This window comes from Chiloscyllium plagiosum, chromosome 9, assembly GCF_004010195.1.
Source record: "Chiloscyllium plagiosum isolate BGI_BamShark_2017 chromosome 9, ASM401019v2, whole genome shotgun sequence".
In the NCBI taxonomy this organism is placed as follows: Eukaryota; Metazoa; Chordata; class Chondrichthyes; order Orectolobiformes; family Hemiscylliidae; genus Chiloscyllium; species Chiloscyllium plagiosum.
Genome location: NC_057718.1, coordinates 19,827,880 through 19,846,684, shown reverse-complemented (window position 1 = coordinate 19,846,684; position 18,805 = coordinate 19,827,880). Strand labels below are relative to the sequence as shown.

Genomic DNA, 18,805 nt, shown 5'->3' with positions numbered 1-18,805 from the left:
CAACTAAAGAGTTGCATGGGATTCGGAGCACGATTTGTATACTGATGCTTTAACGTTATTAAATGTGTTTTGGGGGTGGGTATGGTGTGAAGGACAGCAAGCTGAGAAAAATTAGAGGAATATGACAAAGCTGGGTTGAAAGGCTTGTTATTCGCTGTTGAAAGTGGCTGAAGTGGCTTAGGTTGAGTGTTGCAGTGTGGGATCATAACAGCTCAAAACCTTAACCTAATGGAGGGCAGTTGCAGAAGTCTGAATAGGAAGAGCAGAGGATGCATGGTGACATGGTGGGCGGCACAGTGGCACAGTGGTTAGCACTGCTGCCTCACAGCGCCAGAGACCCGGTTTCAGTTCCCGCCTCAGGCGACTGACTGTGTGGAGTTTGCACGTTCTCCCCGTGTCTGCGTGGGTTTCCTCCGGGTGCTCCGGTTTCCTCCCACAGTCCAAAAATGTGCAGGTCAGGTGAATTGGCCATGCTAAATTGCCCATAGTGTTAGGTAAGGGGTAATTGTAGGGGTGTGGGTGGGTTACGCTTCTGCGGGTCGGTGTGGACTTGTTGGGCCGAAGGGCCTGTTTCCACACTGTAATGTAATGTAATGTAATGTAATGAAGGACTTGAAGTTGAAACTTGTAAGGATAGCCTTTAAAAGTACATAACTGAAGACAGAAATCTTGAATTGGCATATTGGAGAATAAGGAGACATTGAAGGTTAACAAGATCAAGGGAGGTGGGGCAATAAGATTTAACGTTGGATAGAAGAAGGTGCAGTTAGCATTGGGTGGTGCTTGAAAGAGCATTGAAGAACTCTAGTCTTAAAGTGATAAGGGAATAAAACAGAGTTTCAGCAGCACTTAGAGGTGATTCAAGCTGTGTGCAGGTGCAAATAGCAGTAACAACTATACCTTGCATTTGTTTATCACCTTTAATGTGTTTAAAATCCCTCAAGACATTTTGAAGTTGCATGCTAAACTGCAAAAAGAAACATTAGGTCAAAGAAGGATGTTTTAAATTGTGACTCAAATAAGGTGAGAATAGAGGACAGAGAATTGCAGTGTTTGGATTTAGATCTGAATGGTGGGGAGATAAAAATTGGGAATGCATAAGAAGCTAGAACTGCATTTTCACAATGACCTCTGTGTGGATCTTGAAGTCAGAGGAATTTCTGACGGTAGTTAGAACTGAGGCTATGAGCATCAATTTCGATATAATTTAAATATAGCTTCCTTTGTGGAGGGAGGGAGTAAAAAATCTTCCTTTTGTTTTTACAGATGTTGCCCTGGTGGACAATGCGGTGTGTAAACATTCAGCAGCAGTTATTGGCAGAGCGTTCACCTCAGCTCTTCAGCATCATCCAGGGCTGTATCGATGAAGGTACAACATCTCCAGAATCTTTCAAAAGCAATTTGTAAACAACAAGTGCAAGGGTTGGGGAAAGAAAACTAATTTTTAAATGCTTGACTTTATTCATAAATATTTCAATATGTGACAATACTGTGTATTTTCAGATGTTATTTTGTACTGTTTGTTTTATCAAGGAAGGTTGAGACAGAGGTGTGGAATGGTCTCCTCAAAGCCGATAAAGTAACCAGCTTGTGAGGCTTTGGGTTATTTTTAAAGGTTGGAGCAACAGAAGCAGCCTGAATGGGTGGGGTCAAGCTCCCATAAAACCGAGATTGTTAGTTTTAGCTTTCAGCAGTTGCTGGGGTCTTGAAGCTGTATGAGGAAGCTATTATTCCTCTCTCTGTTACAGCTAAAAGCTGGGGTTCTCTTCCTGCTGCTAGAGTTGCACGTAAGACAATATGTTTTACTAAATTTGCCTTTGCCAAGGATGTGTTTATGGGATGTTACTATATTGGAACAGCAGATTAGTCATAGTTAATATATATTAATTTGTTAATCATTTCAATACAGTTACAGATAAGTCAGTTCTTTTATTTTGTCTGTATTATAACTGTAGTGTAAAAAATAAAATGTGTTTTGCTTAAAGTCAAGTAGTTTGACTAATCAAATTACATCTGGAACACAAAACTTTATGCTTGCCTTTAAAATAAGAAAAGGTTAGGGTTGAGGCTATCTCCTTAAAATATTTTGAGGGGGTTTGGTCTGGTCATAGAGATGTACAGCACAGAAACAGACCCTTTGGTCCAAATTGTCCATGCTGACCAGATATCCCAACCCAATCTAGTCCCACCTGCCAGCACCTGGCCCATATCCCTCCAAACCCTTCCTATTCATATACCCCACCAGATGCCCTTTAAATGTTGCAATTGTACCAGCCTTCACCAGTTTCACTGGCAGCTCATTCCAGAAACGTTCCACTCTCTGCGTGAAAAAACTGTCCCTTAGGTCCTTTTTATATTTTTCCCCTCTCACCCTAAACCTATGCCCTCTAGTTCTGGACAAGGGGTGACCTTGTCTATTTCTCCTATCCATGCCCCTCATGATTTTATAAACCTCTGTAAGATCACCCCTCAGCCTCTGACACTCCAGGGAAAACAGCCCCAGCCTACTCAACCTTTCCCTTTGGCTCAAGTCCTCCAACCCTGGCAACATCCTTGTAAATCTTTTCTGAATCTTTTCAAGTTTCACAATATCTTTCTCTCAGGAAGGAGACCAGAATTGCACACAATATTCCAAAAGTGGCCTAACCAATGTTCTGTACAGCCACAACATTACCTCCCAACTGACCAATAAAGGAAAGCATATCAAAACGTCGCCTTCACTATCCTATCTACCTGCGACTCCACTTTCAAGGATCTATGAATCTCCATTCCAAGCTCTTTTTATTCAGCAACACTCCCTAGGACCTTACCATTAAGTGTATAAGTCCTGCTAAGATTTGCTTTCCCAAAATGCAGCACTTTGCATTTATCTAAATTAAACTCCCATCTGCCACTTCTCAGCCCATTGGCCCATGTGGTCCAGATCCTGTTGTAATCTGAAGTAACCTCCTTCGCTGTCCAGTACACCTCCAAATTTGGTGTCATCAGCAAACTTACTAACTATATCGCTTATGCTCACATCCAAATCATTTACATAAATGACGAAAAGTAGTGGACCCAACACCGATCCTTGTGGCACTCCACTGGTCCCAGACTCCAGTCTGAAAAACAACCCTCCACCACCACCCTCTGTCTTCTACTCTTGAGCCAGTTCTGTATTCACATGGCTAGTTCTCCCTGTATTCCATGAGGATGTAACTCTGAAGATGTATGAGGGAGATCCAGTAGATGTAGTGTACCTGGACTTTCAGAAAGCTTTTGATAAAGTCCCACATAGGAGGTTAGTGAGCAAAATTAGGGCGCATGGTATTGGGGGCAAAGTACTAACTTGGATTGAAAGTTGGTTGGCTGATAGGAAACAAAGAGTAGTGATAAATGGCTCCATTTCGGAATGGCAGGCAGTGACCAGTGGGGTACCGCAGGGATCAGTACTGGGACCGCAGCTTTTCACAATATATGTTAATGATATAGAAGATAGTATTAGTAATAACATTAGCAATTTTGCTGATGATACTAAGCTGGGTGGAAGGGTGAAATGTGATGAGGATGTTAGGAGATTACAGGGTGACCTGGACAAGTTAGGTGAATGGTCAGATGCATGGCAGATGCAATTTAATGTGGACAAATGTATGGTTATCCACTTTGGTGGCACAACAGGAAGGCAGATTACTACCTAAATGAAATCAATTTAGGTAAAGGGGCAGTACAGAGAGATCTAGGTGTTCTTGTATACCAGTCAATGAAGGTAAGCATGCAGGTACAGCAGGTAGTGAAGAAGGCTAATAACATGCTGGCCTAGTGCAGTGTAGGTTCACGAGGTCAATTCCTGGAATGGTGGGACTACCTTACGCTGAAAGACTGGAGCGATTGGGCTTGTATACCCTTGAGTTTAGGAGACTGAGAGGGGATATGATTGAGAGTTGTAAGACTATTAAAGGATTGGACACTCTGGAGGCAGGAAACATGTTTCTGCTGATGGGTGAGTGCCGAACCAGAGGACACAGCTTAAAAATATGGGGTAGACCATTTAGGACAGAGATGAGGAGAAACCTCTTCACCCAGAGAGTGGTGGCTGTGTGGAATGCTCTGCCCCAGAGGGCAGTGGAGGACCACTCTGGATTCATTTAAGAAAGAGTTGGATATTGCTCTCAAGGATTGTGGAATCAAGGGTTATGGAGATAAGGCAGGAACAGGATACTGATTAAGGATGATCAGCCATGATCATATTGAATGGTGGTGCAGGTTCGAAGGGCAGAATAGCTTACTCCTGCGCCTATTGTCTATGTAACCTTGCTAACCAGTCTCCCATGGGGAACCTTACTGAAGTCCATATAGATCACATCTACCTCTCTGCCCTCATCAATCCTCTTTGGTACTTCTTCAAAGTTTGTGAGACATGATTTCCCACGCACAAAACCATGTTGACTATCCCTAATCAGTCCTTGCCTTTCCAAATACATGTACATCCTGTCCCTCAGGATTCCCTCCAACATCTTGCCCACCACCGACGTCAGGCTCACTGGTCTATAGTTCCCTGGCTTGTCCTTACCACCTTTCCTAAACAGTGGCACCACATTAGCCAACCTCCAGTCTTCCGGCACCTCACCTGTGACTGTCGATGATACAACTATCTCAGCACCATTACAAATACAAATAAATTACCTTATTCAGGAGTTTGCAAGCTTTAATAGACTGTACATTTCAGTAGAAGACCGCATTCAATTAAAATACAAAATTTCCATTGAATATCAGGTGTTCAAACATTCAGATGTGATTGCAACTATGCAACTTTGAGAAATCTAGTTTTCTTAAAATATGCCATGACACAACATTGGAAAGTGAGACAAAACCTGAGAATTCTTTGAGTAAAGAAGGGAATCATAAAACTGCCATTTTACCTTTAAACTGGGATTCATTGATTTTCTCAGTTACTTGTACAAAACCCAATAAAGACACAGAAGTAACTGTACAAATTGTCGTTGTTGTATATTCATACATTTAGTGTAATGAAAGCTTAATCTTTTTTAAATTAGCAAAACTGTTCATTTTACAATAGGTACAAGTTGTGCACCTTTAACTGTACAAAATAATGCGGTGATGGTGTATCACTTCTTTAAAACAATTTTTTGTTTGGTTGTGTTGATCAAGCCAGATGTTGTGAATTTTTTGTCACAACCAACTGTTGACATCATCCCTTCAATAGATAATACTAAGGAAGTCAGCAACAAAATATAAAAAACATACAGAATGTAAACATACAGAATGGGTGGACTAATGGCAAATGAATTTCAATACATGTGTGAATGAGGGTAAATCACATCGGTAGGAGGAGTAGGAGACCACAAAATAAAAGTCTAATTGAGTTGAAAGTGCAAAGGGATCTCAGAACGCATTCACAAAACATTAAAAGTAGCAATGCAGGTTAGCAAGTCTATAAAAATGCTCCAAAAATGCACTGGCATTCCTTTCTATGTTAAACTTGTATTGGGTATTGTGAACAGTTCCTTTATAAATATTACAACAAGGATATAAAGTTGCAAAAAATAAGGACAAATATGTTCTCATAACTGAATTTATAGCCATGACAAGCAAAAGGTTCTTTATTTTCCGCGAGAGAAGAGAAAGCTCGTCTAATAGCTTTAATTTCATAATGGATAAGTACATGCAGAGAGAATGGTTCCACTTGTGGAGATGTCCAAAGCCAGGGCCAAAAAGTGTAAAATAAGAAATGAATGCTGTAAAGAATTCTGCAAAAACCTCTTTGCATTAAGAGTTATTAGAATCTGAATGTGAGTTTGTTTGCTGAGCTGGAAGGTTTGTTTTCAGATGTTTCATCTCCTTATTATGTAACATCATCAGTGAGCCTCTGGTGAAGCACTGGTGGTATGGCCCGGTTTTTATTTATGTGTTTAGGTTTCCTGTGGTGATGTGATTTCCTGATTCTTTTTTCTCAGGGGATGATAAATGGGGTCCAAGTCAATGTGTTTGTTGATTGAGTTCCGGTTGGAATGTCATGCATCTAGGAATTCTCGTGCGTGTCTCTGTTTGGCCTGTCCTAAAATGAATGTGTTGTTCCAGTCGAAGTGGTGTCCTTCCTTATCTGAATGTAAAGATACTAGTGAGAGTGAGTCATGTCTTTTTCTGGCTAGTTGAGTTCAGTGGGTTTACATGGAAGTAAGGTATGTACATGAGGGAGAAAGGAACAGAAAGATGAGTTGATTGGATTAGATACAGTGCAGTGGGAGGAAGCTTGTGTGGAGCAAAAGTACCAATATAGACCACTCCATCTGAATATCCTGTTTTGTACTGTTTACGTAATTGCTATATTACTCCATAAACCCCTCTCATTCTGGAATAAATTGTTTAAAATTCCTCCCCATCCCATCAGGCAAATATCATGAATTGCATTACAGGTTGGGCATCCATGATCTGTATGTCCGAGAACTGAAAAGACATTTCTCTCAGACGTCTTTTCAGAAGCAGACTCTGTGGACACATTGAATTCTGACCCTTTGGAAAAAGCTTTACTTGGCTTGAACAGACTAAAAAGTGAAGCTTTCCTGATCTGTAACAGCCTAATTTGTTGTTTAATAGTGGGAGCAATACAGATGAGACCCTGATTGTACTGGGAGCACATTTGATTCTGTCAGAGCGTTGAGAGTTCAAGTTCCATGGCAGGACCAGAATGGTTTATTTGGGCTAATGATCCTTTGTATTAGTGGTGCAAATTCTGTTCCTCAGCCCCAAGAAGCTGCTGTGGGAAGACTTAGAGTTGTTGTTCTGTGAGGAATAAGATCAGGTTTGCTGAAGGACTTTTATCTCACCCTGTCTTCTAGGGTATTAGGCATATGGGAAGGATTTTCTGTTTCTGAACTAGAGCAATTCTGATATCTGTCACTTAAGTAAAGCACTGCTCACTATACTTTTATTCTCTCTTTGTTACTGAGCAAGTATTTTTGTTGAGGATTAGTTTTCCGCAACCCATGAATTAATCCTTATGGAACATTCCCAGCTCAGTACATTTCAGCCTGTGTGAAAAGTCAAGCGAGTTAGTGGAGTGCATTTTATATTCCATCCTATATAGTATATGACTATCATAGCGTGATCAGTTTAGTTGCTTATCCTTGTTTGGAAGGAATTTGCTAGGGTTGCTTCCTGAGAGCTGCTGATATTTTTGCTGAAAAGCATGTTTAGCATATTAAGAGTGCGTTAGAAGGACATTCCAGATTTCAGATTGTACCAGAGCTTAATGAGCTCCTTGTGACGGATATGTATTTGCTTATATGTTAAAAACACCCTTGTATGCGATAGCGCAATTGCTGATGTTGCACAGATTTTCTTTTTGCTATTTCACTAGTTTTCTTTTGAGAGACATTTTTCTCAAAGGGCAATACCTTACTTAAAAGGATGCTGCTCGTCAAGGCTTGGTTGTTATTTTGAGATCATCCTTTCCTTTAATGCCATATGTATAGTTGATGAAATTATGCATCATATGGAAATGATACATAAATGTTTGAGTGAGAACAAACTTGTTTTAAACATGTCTCCATGTTATATAGTTTTCTATATGTAACATGTTTTAGGATAATCACACCTTGTTAATTCATTGCAAATAGCTCAGGTGCCATCCTAGGTTAAGGGGATGGGACAAGTGATGTATACAGCAGTGGATTATTTTTTGCAAGTTTTCAGAAAGACTCAATTACGTGTTGATTGATTCACTGATCAGTTCATATGTTGGGTTACGTATTGTTGCAGTCTATGTCTGCTTTCTTTAGCAATAGTTAAAACACTACAAAAGACAGACGTATACTTTTTTTTAGATTACTTACAGTGTGGAAACAGGCCCTTTGGCCCAACAGGTCCACACTAACCCGCCGAAGCGCAACCCACCCAAACCCATCCCCCTACATTTTACCCCTTCACCTAACACTATGGGCAAGTTAGCATGGCCAATTCACCTCACCTGCACATTTTTGGACTGTGGGAGGAAACCGGAGCACCCGGAGGAAACCCACGCAGACACTGGGAGAATGTGCAAACTCCACACAGACAGTCGCCTGAGGCGGGAATTGAACCTGCGTCTCTGGCACTCTTCATGACTTCAGAATGTTCCGGACATTTTACAACCGATAAAATACTTTTGGATTGTAATCCCTGGTGTAAAGTAGAAAACCTATTGGCCATTTTGCAGACAGCAAGCTTTCATAAATAGCAATGCGTTTGTTTTGCATGGTGTAGATGGAGGGATAAATATGGGTGTAGGTAATAGGGAGATCTCCAATGTTATTTGAAATTGTGTCATGGAATCTTGACAACTACCTGAGAGAGTAGATAGGGCCTTGTTTGACATCAGATCTCTCATCTGAAAAACAAAACACCTTGGTACTGCATTGGTGCATCAACCTAAATTACGTCTTCAAGTATATGGAGAGGAAGATGAACGCATTGATGACAATGTATGAGAACAATTCTCTGAGCCACGGCTGAAATTCAAAGTGCTTCATTGTAGAATGCTTGGTAGGCATGATAGGTATTATGAAACCAAACATATTTCCTAATATTTGAGAAAAGTTCATTCATTTAGCAAAGTTATTCAGAATGTGGAACGTAGATCTGAAAATATTAAACTGAAAACCCAAGAGACAGCCTGATTTAAAAACATTACTGCACAGGCAATAAATTGTTTGAAACAAACAGAATGCTGGAGAAAATAAGTCCGACAGCATCCATGGAGATAGAAACAGAGTTTCGAGTTTGGTATGATGTTCTGGTAACATTAACTTGGTTTCTCTCCACAGATGCTACCAGATCTTTCAAGATTCTTCAGTATTCACTGTTTGTTTCATATTTACAGCATCTTCAGTATGTTGCGTTTATTCATGAGTTATTAGGCTTTCAGTAAATCATGACAAGATGAAAGTCTTTTAGATGATTTAATCCTACCCTTTTAAGAATATAAACTGTATTGCACTTCCCATTATTCACCGGAATGAGTGGACAGGATCTCTGCATGATGTCTTTGTTATTTTAAACATGGTATCTAACAAAGGGTTAAGAAATTCAACAACTTTTGTTCTTGTCCCTGAGAAAATATTAGGAAGGATCAAATTTTTTTAATGTCCATCAAACAACTGTATTGCAGTTAGCAAAACAATTTCCAAAAACAGTACTTTGAAGGTTAAAGCATCTATAAGAGAAAGTCGTGACATTCTGAACCAAAGTAAAAAGCTGACATGTGCCCAACAGCACAAAACAGTCAGTTACATCACATTACCTGGCAGTAGATCCTGTTCACATGTCATACTGATGATTGATGTAGATGTTAGAGATTTAGGGACTGCAGTTCTGAAGATGAGGCCGAGGTGAACATTTCTTCTATGCGTTTTATACAATGAATTTGTAATCCTGTATATTATAGATTAGGGAAGGCATCACCTCTCATTGATGGAAGAATGAAGCGAGCTATATCTTCCATTTTATCTATCTTTAGCATAATGATGGAAGAGTATTCAATATTGACAGTGCAATGAGGTATACCATCCAGTATTGGTCTGTCATGAAGATGAGGGAGGAAGGAGTGATTGAAGACATCCCCTAAGTCAGATAAAAGCAGATCTCTGAATAAATGATAAAGGATAATAATGCATCAGAGAATGCAACTATTAAAACAGTCAGGGCTGTCTCCATTAACCAGAACGTTAGCTTGGCTCTGTTGATAGCACCTTTGCTTTCAGATCAGATGGTTGTGGGTTTTGGTCCTTCTTCCAGGTCACCGCAAATAGTGCATGTTGAAATTTAAGTACACCATTGAGGAGTGCTGTGTGGACAAAAATTCCATCCTTAAAATAATGAAGGAAATTTGCAAGATGGATATGGAAATGACTGATCCCAGGTGGGGAAATGTAAACCGTGATATATTAACTTAGAATTCAGGTTAAAATTATTTTGAGAAATCTTCGCACTGCTTTGAGGTGTGAATATCCTGCTCTAGATTATCACAGAGTCAATTCAAGTGACTGGAGAAAAAGCCAGATCATTACAAAGGAAGTAAGGATACGAAAGAATGTCTATGCTTAAGAAAAATGGCAAGTTAACATGATATAACCAAAGGCATTATAAACCTTTCAGTTCAGACGTACAGTCTGGGTTTTACACTGAGTCACCTGAGAATAAAAGCAAGTAACCTCTCTCATTATCCAGTGTACTAGTTTGGGCATCCTTCTGTCGCAGAAAGTACTCAAAATTTTGTTATATCTTTGATATATTCCCAGTGTCTGCAAATGACACCTTCTTCAGTTCTGGAGAGTGCCGAAATTTAGCAATCCAGTTCCACCTGGAGTGTGGCTATGCTTTGCTATATTACTACGAATACAAGAAGGCCAAGGAGAATTTCGACAGAGCCCAGAAAATGGCAAAGTTGTCTACTGCCATGACAGGTATGTCAGACTCGCATCATACTTTTCAGTATTTTTATTTCTTTCCCAGGCTTTAGCTAATATAATGTAGAGACTGAAATCTAGCCAAGACAGCTTTTTAAAAAAAATGTATATTTTAAAAAATCTCTGAAAATAACTAGCTGGCTTCTTTGAGAATTTCATTTGTTGTTAAACATTTTAAAAGTAGGAAGCTGTAAAATTTTCACTACATTGAATCTGTTAGAGGTTAAAATGGCAAGATCATATACTTGAATAATGTAGTAACCATTGGCATTGGTCTCACTACACTACAGTAAGGTCTTTCCACTGACAGTCACTATCCATGTCTCTTGTCCACTGAGAAACGATGTCAGACTCCACTGCTATGCCCCAGTAACATATCCAGTATTGTCTGCACCATGCAGATGAAGAATGTCAGTATAACTGCATTGTTCAATTTTTGTGTTCTCCTCTTCATCTTGCAATTGTTTTCAAGGATCCTTTCTAGTGGAAATGAACTGCAGGTGCTAGAGGTTAAAATTTAGTTAGCTCATCCTCTGCTGATTACGGAGTGATTTCATCTTAATGCTCACACTAGATTTAATGAAGGCGTAAGATTGGCATGGATAGAAAATTGGCTAGCAAGCAGGAAATTGTAGGCATAAATAGCTGTTGTTCTGGGTGGTAAGATATAACAAATGGTGTGCCACAGGGGTGAGTATGTTTGCCTCAACCTTTTGCAATTTATATAAATGACGTGGATAAAGTGACGGAAGGTGTGGTTTCTAAATTTGCTGATGCCACAGGTTAGGTAGGAAAGTGAGTTGTATCTTCATAACGAAAGAGGGTGTTAATTCGAGTCGATAATTTTCTGGCAAATGGGGTTTAATGTGGGAAAATGTGCAATTTTCCATTTTGGCAAGAAGAATAAAAACATTTATCTAAATGATGAGAGAATGCAGAGCTCTGAGATGCAGATAGATCTGGGTAACTTTGTGTATGAATTGCAAAAATTAGTATATAGGGACTGCAGGTAATTGAGAAAGTTATGATGTTTCATTTATTGCAAGGACAATTAAAGAGTTCGGGAAGTTGCACTTCAGTTATATAGGGCACTGGTGAGACCACATTTTGAGTACATTAACAATATTGGTCATCTCCATTAAGAAAATATGTGTAAATGAATGAGAAGCAGTTTACAGAAGGTTTATGAGAAGTGTAGCTGGAATGGTGGCTTACCTTTTACAGAAAGGTGAAGTGAGGCTCGGCTTGTATTAGCTGGAGTTTAGAAGAATAAGAAGTGATTTGATTGATGTATTTAAGATGCAGAGGGATGTTGAGAGATTGCATTTGGAAAGGGCATTTCCTCTTGGAGAATGTAGAGCTTGGAGTCACTGTTTAAAAACAAAGGGTCACCGATTTAAGGAAGATGAGGGAGTTTTGTTTTAAACACAGAGTTGTGAGATTTTGAAACTCTTCTTCAAAAATGGTGGAAGAAGAGTCCTTGAATATTTTGAAGTCAGAGGTAGAATCGATTTTTGACAAGCAAGAGGGTGAACAGTTATGGGGTATAGGCAAGATGGTGGAGTAATCAGATCAGCCCAGATTTTATTAAATGCAGCAGCAGGCTCAAAGGCCTACCACCGTGCCTATGTACATTTTAGGTGGCACAGATATGATGGCCCAAATGGCCACTTAGTGTGTCCTAAATTTCTATTAGAATGACAGGAAGAGATTGAGAAAGGGCCTGGAAAAATCACATGGCCCAGGAATCTCCTTAAGTGTGCTAAGATTGCAAATAGCCCCAGTATTTGCTTTGGAGATGGGATCAGCGGTAAAAATTACTCTTGTATCTCCAGAAGTCTCGGGAAATTAATCTCGTTGCATTTCAAAAGCAAAAGTCACACTACAACCAGATGCCAATGACGCTGAGCTGAGTTTAAGGTTTTGAGCCTTGAAGTCTGAAGTATTAGATTTTAATTTGTTCACTGGGTGTGGAGTGTGCTCGGCCAGCCTTTTATGTCCATCCCTAGTTACTCTTGAGAAGGTCACATTGAGCGGCTTTCTTGAACTGCTGCTGGCCATATGGTGTAGTAACGCCGCAGTGCTGTTAAAGGAAGCTCCAAACTTTTGACCCAGCAGCAGTGAAGGGATGTTGATATAATTCCATGTCAGGATAGTGAGTGACTTGAAGGCGAACTTTCAGATATTGGTGTTCCCCTATTTCTGCTGCCCCTGTTCTTCTGGGTGGTGGGGTTTATAGGTTAATAAGATTCTGTTGAAGGGACCTTAGTTGAGAAGATTGGTATTTTAATGTAGAGAACCTTTGCTTTGCTTATTTGATTGTCACAAGATTGATTTTTAAAATAATGGAGTAATGAACATGTCTATGATGTGTATATCCTTCAAAGCAACTGAGAAAATTGAAATCATACAGTTTTATTCTTGATTTTCTTGAATAATTTTGTATCCTGTTTCATTTTCAGTGAGTGAAGTTAAGTTTTTCACCTACTCTCCACTCCCCATCCCTTACCACTTCCTTCATAATGTAAATGCGATTTGCATTTCTTTAAGGTGCTTTGGGGAAGCGGACGCGATTCCAAGAAGACTATTTAGCTCAGCTTATCTTGGATGTCCAGCGGGAAGATGATGCCCTCCATCAAACAGATCTCCTGCTAGCACCAACGCCCTTGGAAAATCTTCCCAAGGTAGCTCTCATGCAACTGTACTTAAAGTTTGACTGGTTCTTCAACTTGTTGCTATGACTTATAATTAACTGAGAATCATGTCTAGCTTAAAGTTGGTAATTATAAACATTGATCTCAGTGTCAAAGCCCTGTTTTCACATGGGAAGGGTGAAAGCTAACATGGGTAGCCACTTGAAAATTAGAACCACCTTCCGCATTGTCTGTTCCTTTTATTTAAATTTGTTTTTGGGATGCGAGTGTTGATGGCAAAACTAGCATTTAATGCTCATCCTTAAGGCAGATGATGAACTGACTTTCCGAATAACTACAGTCCGTTTGATGTAGGTACCTACAACCACAATGTTTTTTCTGCAGTAATTTGATACAACCAAGTAGCTCGCCTTGCTATATCAAAGGGTGGTTAAAAGTCAATGATATTGCTGACAATCTGCAGTCATGTATAAGCTAGATCAGATAAAGATGAAAGATGGGTTGGCATGGTGGCTCAGTGGTTAGCACTGCTGCCTCACAGCGCTGGGAATGCAGGTTCAATTCCATCCTCTGGCGACTGTCTGTGTGGCGTTTATCAATTCTTCCTGTGTCTGCGTGGATTTCCTCTGGATGCTCTGGTTTCCTCCCACAGTCAGAGATATGCAGGTTAGATGGGTTGGCCATGCTAAAGCACCCTTAGTATCAGGGGATATCTAAGTTATGTGGATTAACATAGGAAATGCAGAGTTACAGGGATAGGATAGGGGATTGATTCTGGTTGAGCTGATCTTCAGAGGGTCTGTGTGGAATTGATGTGCCGAATGGCCTGCTTCTACACTGTAAGGATTCTTGGATTCTATGATCCTGCCCTGAAGAATGTTAGAACTTTTTTTTTTACTATTCTTGGTAGTTTATGATCATCACTTAATGAGACGAACTCTTTATTCCAGATTTATCGATTAACTGAATTTAAATTCCCTTGACTGCTGTGGTCTGATTTGGAATCTTCTATCAGACTTTTGGTCCAGGCCTCTGGATTACTGGTTCAGACCTGTGGATTACTAGTCCAGTAACATTGCCACTATGCTTTCTGCCAAATCTGGTCACTGGGCTCTGTATGTGTTCTGAGGACAAGACCATCATATGGAAGAAGACAAGGAGCTGAATAAGTTGTATTTGATGCAGTTGATTATTGTGAGGGCCTTGCAACTGCATTTCTATAATGATTTTAATGTAGCAAAATGACCTGAGACACTTCACAGGAGTGTAATTAGAAAAGAATTGACACCAAGTCAAAGAAGGGGAAATTAAGGTAAACAATTAAAAACTGGGTCAGTGAAGTAGTTGCATATCCTTAATTGATTTGGAGAAGGTGGTAGTGAGCTGCGTTCTTGAACTTCTACATTCCATGATGGCATTTTCTGGTCCTGATTGGATAGATAAAAGTGGAATCATCTGAGGCAGTCCTATCTAACTGGAAATAGAAGGGCCACGTGAAGAGAATGGTGTTGACGACATGTGAAAGACTGGCGGGTCGAATCACATAAATAGCGGCATATGGTCACAGTCACAGAGGGTATTATTTGTGATTTTGGTCAGAGCTACTTCATGCTGTGGCATGGACAGAAGTCCAACTTGGGGTGTTAGAAAGGATGGCTGTAGATTCAGGAAGCAACAACACTTGCTAGGAGTTTGGAGAGGCAAGAGAGGCTGATAGTGGGCCTAAAGTTTTCAAGGAGAGAGGGGTCAAGGGCAGCGTCTTTATAAGGTTAATAATGGTAGATTTGATAGGGCTGAGGGTATTAGGAGAGAAAACTATTCTCAATCCATGGACTAGAATCAGGGTGATACAGTAGGTAATACATAAGGATTGGGGAACTAGTCTAAAATGGCATATTTTGACATAATAATTATATAAATTAAGCATTTTTTGTGCCCAATTCCTCCGCTTGTTGTGTTTGTCCAGAAGAAAATTAGCAGTGGTTTCCCTGTGCAGAACTCTGGTTAAGATAGCTGTCTGGTTCTAATTCTATAACTAAATCCTGATTTATACTCATACATGTTTTCCAGTGGATTGCCATCTCCTGTTCAGTTTTACAAATTACTGTTGTAACCTGAAGGATTTGGCAACTATGTCCCATGATTTTTTTAAAATATCTACCTGTCTGATCCTTGCTGGGCAGTGAGGGTTAAAATTATCCTGAGACTCTTTTAAATATTCGCATTTGTTATTTTTTCACTGGAGCCCTTGAAACTTTACAAAGCAGCTGGAAGGTTCCAGTCAATTTTACAGATGTGTTCTATAGTCATTGTGGAACACTTCTGTGTAATGCATCGCAAATTTCCTGACAGCCCCCCCTCCCCTCAAGAACTTTTGGAGTTTGAGAGAAGTGCATTGCATTTACCAACATTGTGTTGGTAAACCTATTCCTTTCTCCTCCATGAAGATGCTTCAGGAAGCAACTTATGGGAACTTGTTTTGCATGACTAAAAGTTATCACTGCATTGTTGACAAGTAGCAAAATTCAATCCATGCCATGTTAGGTGTTTGCTAAAGAGCTGTCCATTTTGAGACCCCTCGGCTGGAGAATTGTAGGAATGCACAATGTTGCTGTGCCAAGCTGAACACAAAGCATGGACATATATCCTTACAGTTTGAGTTCCTGTTAGTCACCTAATTGTCTACAACTGTATCATTTGGAATAGTACAAATTAGCAACAGCATCCCTGAATGTTCTGGTTTTTTCCAGAATTCCTGTAGCATCCTAGCCTGTTCTAAGAACTTTAATTGTGGAAATAACTGAACATCTTTGCAAAAAAAAATTGTCTTATCTGTTGCTAGGCGATTAATGTTTATAAGTATGATACTAGTTACTGAGTAATGAGGGATGGTTAATCTTGATTAACTTCTTTGGTAATGGATTCAAAAAAAGTCTTTAAAGAATTGCTAAGTAAACCCAGAGCGCATACCTTTAATTTTGCTGGAGGTTGCTTCACATTGGAATCATGGCTCAGATTCAGTCAGGTGGAATTGACTTTGTGACATAGTGAATGTGTTTCCCCAGAGTTGCTGATAGTATAAGTTAACATAGACCTTCTAGTGAGTGGCCAACTACCTTATTAACAAATGACCTCCTGATAGATCTGCATACAGTGGGAGGTGGAGAAATGTTATTGATTGAAAGAAAACAATTGGTTTTGTGTTTCTACCACAATCACTCTTTAAATTGTTGGACATCAGGAGTTGATTGTACCCTATTGCCTTGCTTGATGTGTGATCACTGGAGAACAGCCAGTGACTATGCACCAGTTCTTGCTTTAAAAAACATTTATTCCATGTAATGTGTCTGGAATTTACGTTTAGAGACCCTCATTAAACAGAACACCATGGAAATGAATAGGAAGAGAAGTGGGACAAAAACACACCAAGGTAGATTTTACAGGGATCTGATTTTTACGTTACTGTACTTCAGACATATTTCTAATTTTATGGGGTTTTTTTCAAATCTTATTTTTGAAAAAGTCAAAAAGTTTTCAAGTGCTTCATAGCAGCAGTCTAGTAGGATATTTAGAAGGAAGGTTAACTCCTGATTGATAAATACAAAGCTATAATCAATATTCACAGTTATAAACAATTTTTTTTTGTGCTAATGTATTTGGTAGTATTGAACAAGAAAGAGAAGCAAATGTGATCAAGTCCGGTGTGAAGTTAAAATATTCCTTTCCATGGATGTACAAAAACCTCTCCGATCTATTGAAAATTACCATGGAATTGGGGAAGAAGGCAAACCAGCACAACTTAGATTTACATAGTACCTATAACCTAGAAAAATGTACCAAAGCGCTTAACAAGAAGAGTGTCAGTGCAAACTTTTTAACAGTGAGCCACAAAATTATCTCTATGGGCTGATCACAGGTTAGAGGCCTATGTTTTAGAACAGGAGGGTAAAGAGGCAGAGAAGTTTAAACAAAGTTCTCCAATGCCAAGGCAGCTCAATGAACAGTAGCCATTAAAATTGGCGATGTGCACTAAGGCAGAATTGGAGAAACACAAATCATGAAGGCTGCTTGGCCTGGAAGAACTTAGTGATAGGTGCAAGGACATGGAGAATAGATTTGCAAGCTAAGATTGGATTTTAAACTTGAGCTCTTGTGAGATCGGGTTCGAATCCGGGTCAGCATGCAAGGGGATGGTAGGTGAACATGAATCAGAGCAAGTTTTTGCATGAACTTGAGGTTATGTAGGATTGTAGACGAGAAGTCAGCCAGGAGAACATTGGAATATGCAAGCCTGAAGATATCAAAGACATAACTGTGGAGGATTTTGGTAGTGGTATGCTAGATTAGGCAAGCCTGAAGTAGAAAAATGCATCTAATAAAACTTGGGATAGAACGACCTTTGACCCATTTAGAACAGAAAGATCCCTGCTGTGATCCCTTTTTTGATGTCAGCAAGACCGTGGTTTGAAGCATATAGTTGATGCCGCCGCCTCAGAATTATGGAAGAGAATTCTAGACCAGTGTTCCCACATGGAGTTGTAGGCGGAGGTTTTCAGAGATTGCACGGCTGATGCAAAGGCTTGAGAAATAGGAGGGAGGGTAAATGCCCTCAAAATATTAGAGAATTTATAGGTGTTCAGTTACTTATGTATTCAGATGTTTGGGTTCCAGATGATGGTGCCAGAGCGAGCAGCAAAATTGCACAGTGCTGCAGGCATGTGTTTATAAGTTAGAGGGTGATCACTACCAGGGTCACAAGACCACACTACCCAAAGCATTTTTAACTACAAAGAATTCTCAGTTTTGTAAAGGTAGGTTATGAAGTGTCTATTATTAAGATAGAAGCGAATGAGCTTAAAGGGGATCAGGGAGGAATTTGCCAAGGGCTGCCATCAGGGTGGTCCTAACCTGAAGGTATTTAAATTACTGGTCGCTCAACCTCGGTACTGATGATTGTTGCATTAATTGGAAGCAAAAAAGTAACCTTGGCAGAGCATTCAGAGACTCTAAAAATACCTACTCCTTCTCTCCACAAAGGCTGCATTAGAGAAGCCAATGAAAAAGTTTCCTGATGATATCGACAGTCACGTTACACTTGCTGGTTATCTCGTTAGACTTACTGGGATTATGTAAAGCCCTCCAGATTTTGGATCTACCCTTATATTATTTACTGTCAAATTTGATATTTATGTTCCTATTAAGTGTCTTGGAATGTTTTATGATGTCAAATGTGTTACTTAAATGCTACTTTTTGTATCATAACTGTCTCCAGATGCTAAAATGTCACAGATGAATGCTACAAGTAAGGTACAACAAATAACATGGTGATGCAATTTCTTGCCAACAGAACCTTGAACTAAGTGATGACACTTTACTGAACTCGATTAAACTAGCAGACCCCAAGGAGCAGAATGTGCCAGACCTATGTGCAGAGGAGCTTGCTGTTATTCTTGCTATCTGGTGAGCATTTTCAGGCATGTAGATAGACCTATATATTTTGTGATAGTTTGTACAAGAAGGACGGATTGCATCTAAATTGGAAGGGGACTAATATACTGGCAGGGAAATTTGCTAGAACTGCTTGGGAGGATTTAAACTAGTAAGGTGAGGGGGTGGGACCCAGGGAGATAGTGAGGAAAGAGATCGATCTGAGACAGGTACAGCTGAGAACAGAAGTGAGTCAAACAGTCAGGGCAGGCAGGGACAAGG

The 18,805-nt window shown here is 39.8% G+C and overlaps 1 protein-coding gene across 1 annotated transcript in view; it reads left to right on the top strand.

Moving 5' to 3' along the window:
• The window catches only part of ttc27 (tetratricopeptide repeat domain 27), a 209,686-nt gene that overhangs the window by 35,615 nt on the left and 155,266 nt on the right, over positions 1-18,805 (top strand). The window contains exons 5-8 of the mRNA XM_043695515.1: positions 1,267-1,369; positions 10,275-10,439; positions 12,993-13,126; positions 18,444-18,556. Of these exons, the coding sequence (XP_043551450.1) occupies positions 1,267-1,369; positions 10,275-10,439; positions 12,993-13,126; positions 18,444-18,556 (515 nt within the window). The remainder of the gene's footprint in view (positions 1-1,266; positions 1,370-10,274; positions 10,440-12,992; positions 13,127-18,443; positions 18,557-18,805) is intronic.